Source organism: Nelusetta ayraudi, unplaced genomic scaffold (assembly GCF_046127955.1).
Source record: "Nelusetta ayraudi isolate G7.1 ecotype Tasmania unplaced genomic scaffold, CSIRO-AGI_Nayr_v1 ptg000070l, whole genome shotgun sequence".
Taxonomy (NCBI): Eukaryota; Metazoa; Chordata; class Actinopteri; order Tetraodontiformes; family Monacanthidae; genus Nelusetta; species Nelusetta ayraudi.
Window position 1 is genome coordinate 6,233,402 of NW_027466120.1, and position 1,599 is coordinate 6,235,000.

The following is a 1,599-nucleotide window of genomic DNA, read 5'->3' on the forward strand; positions in this document are numbered from 1 at the left end:
ATATTTTTTTCTTATTCATGTTGGGAAACTAGCTGGTGTGAGATTTTGCACTTCATTAATTAAAAATAGAGGGCAAAACATAATAGTAAATGTTACAATGAATAGTTTTAGTTGTGAATTGTGGCGGTGAGACCTGTCCGCTTTCCAGGGGCGGAGCTACGTGTGTGTGTGTAACTTGAAAAAATGGCTTACACTTACACATTGCAGCATCTCAAGCCACGTTTTTGTTGATTGATGTACAGTTGATGTACACATAGGTTTATTATTAATATTTACCATTTGTATGGATTTCCGGTTTTTCCAGGTATCTACTTATTATGTACTGTGCGTTAGCCACAATCTCACCCTGGCCCCTGAAAAAAAAAATTCTGGCTCCACCACTGCCACTTATTATCCATTAAAAGGGAATAAAGTTGACTGAGATTAAACTTTGTGCTTTAATTCCGCTCACCACCACACTTCCCTATATTAAAACTCCAGAGCCATCACAGTACTGAGTGACCACTTGTTCCTGCATCTTTATCTCCTTCTCCTGCTCCTCCGAGCGGATGGATGAACAGATCTTTTCACCCTGTAAATATTCTTAATATTCTGGATACAAAAAAATAAATAAAAATAAAATAAAAAATAAATAAAAATCGGCGCTCCTTTCCCCCGTCGCATCCAAACTTTCACTCCAGAGCGGAAACTGATGCCACAAAAGAGAAAGATTTTTGCGGGAAATGGGAAGGGGAAGAGAGGTTGACCGCTCTTTCCCTTTCCTTTCCGCGGCCTCTGTTCCTTTAATAAACTCATGGCTATCTAGTGTAACAAATGTCTCGCTGCCATCATCAAGTCCAGGCGAGGAGGGAGGAGTTTTTAATGTTCAGTTTGTTCTATGGATCGATGTCCGCTGCCATCGCGGCTCGCCAACACCTCCTCCTCTCCTCCTCCTCCTGCTCCCTCCCGCTCGCCCGCAAACGTCGCGACCCCGCACGGCGCAGCGGTTTGTTGTTGTTGCTGCTGCTCTTCTTCTTCTTCTTCCTCTTCTTTTTCTTCTCCATTTCATATTTTTGAGCTCGCCGACAGATTGTCCGCCACCGCCGGCGGTGGAAGCGACTGAGTGACAGGCGTCGATCAGCCGGCGAGCGACCGCCGCGGCCCCGCTGACGGACGGACGGACGGACAGACGGACGGAAAGAAGGAAAGAGGGCAAATAGGGAAGGAAGGAAGGAAGGAGGAAGGAAGGAGCGGGTGGTGAAAGGAGCCGCGTCGCCCCCCGCAGGAGCAGGAGCAGGAGGAGGAGGAGGAAGAGGAAGAGGAAGGTGAAAGAGCCGCGATTTCACATCTGCGATTTCTGACTGGACCCCCCCTCCTCCCCCGCCTCCTCTTCTTTTTCTTTTTTCCCCCTTTTTTGAATTTTGCTGAAGAGCCCAAGTAGTCCCGCGAGCCGCGATTAGAGAGACGCGCACACGCCGCTCCGTGTGTCTATCTATGCATGGACTATCGTAGACCGCATTCACCGCGTTCCACCTGGGCTCACTAGTCCACTGACACTCCGAGACATGCCACGGAGGAAACAGCAGGCGCCCAAACGGGCTGCGGGTAAGCGGCGATTTT

The 1,599-nt window shown here is 48.7% G+C and overlaps 1 protein-coding gene across 1 annotated transcript in view; it reads left to right on the forward strand.

The window, feature by feature from the left end:
* Positions 1 to 752: 752 nt before the first annotated feature.
* The window catches only part of tshz2 (teashirt zinc finger homeobox 2), a 44,331-nt gene continuing 43,484 nt past the window's right edge, over positions 753 to 1,599 (forward strand). Inside the window, exon 1 of the mRNA XM_076042018.1 lies at positions 753 to 1,584. Within this exon, the coding sequence (XP_075898133.1) occupies positions 1,545 to 1,584 (40 nt within the window). The 5' untranslated portion in view covers positions 753 to 1,544. The remainder of the gene's footprint in view (positions 1,585 to 1,599) is intronic.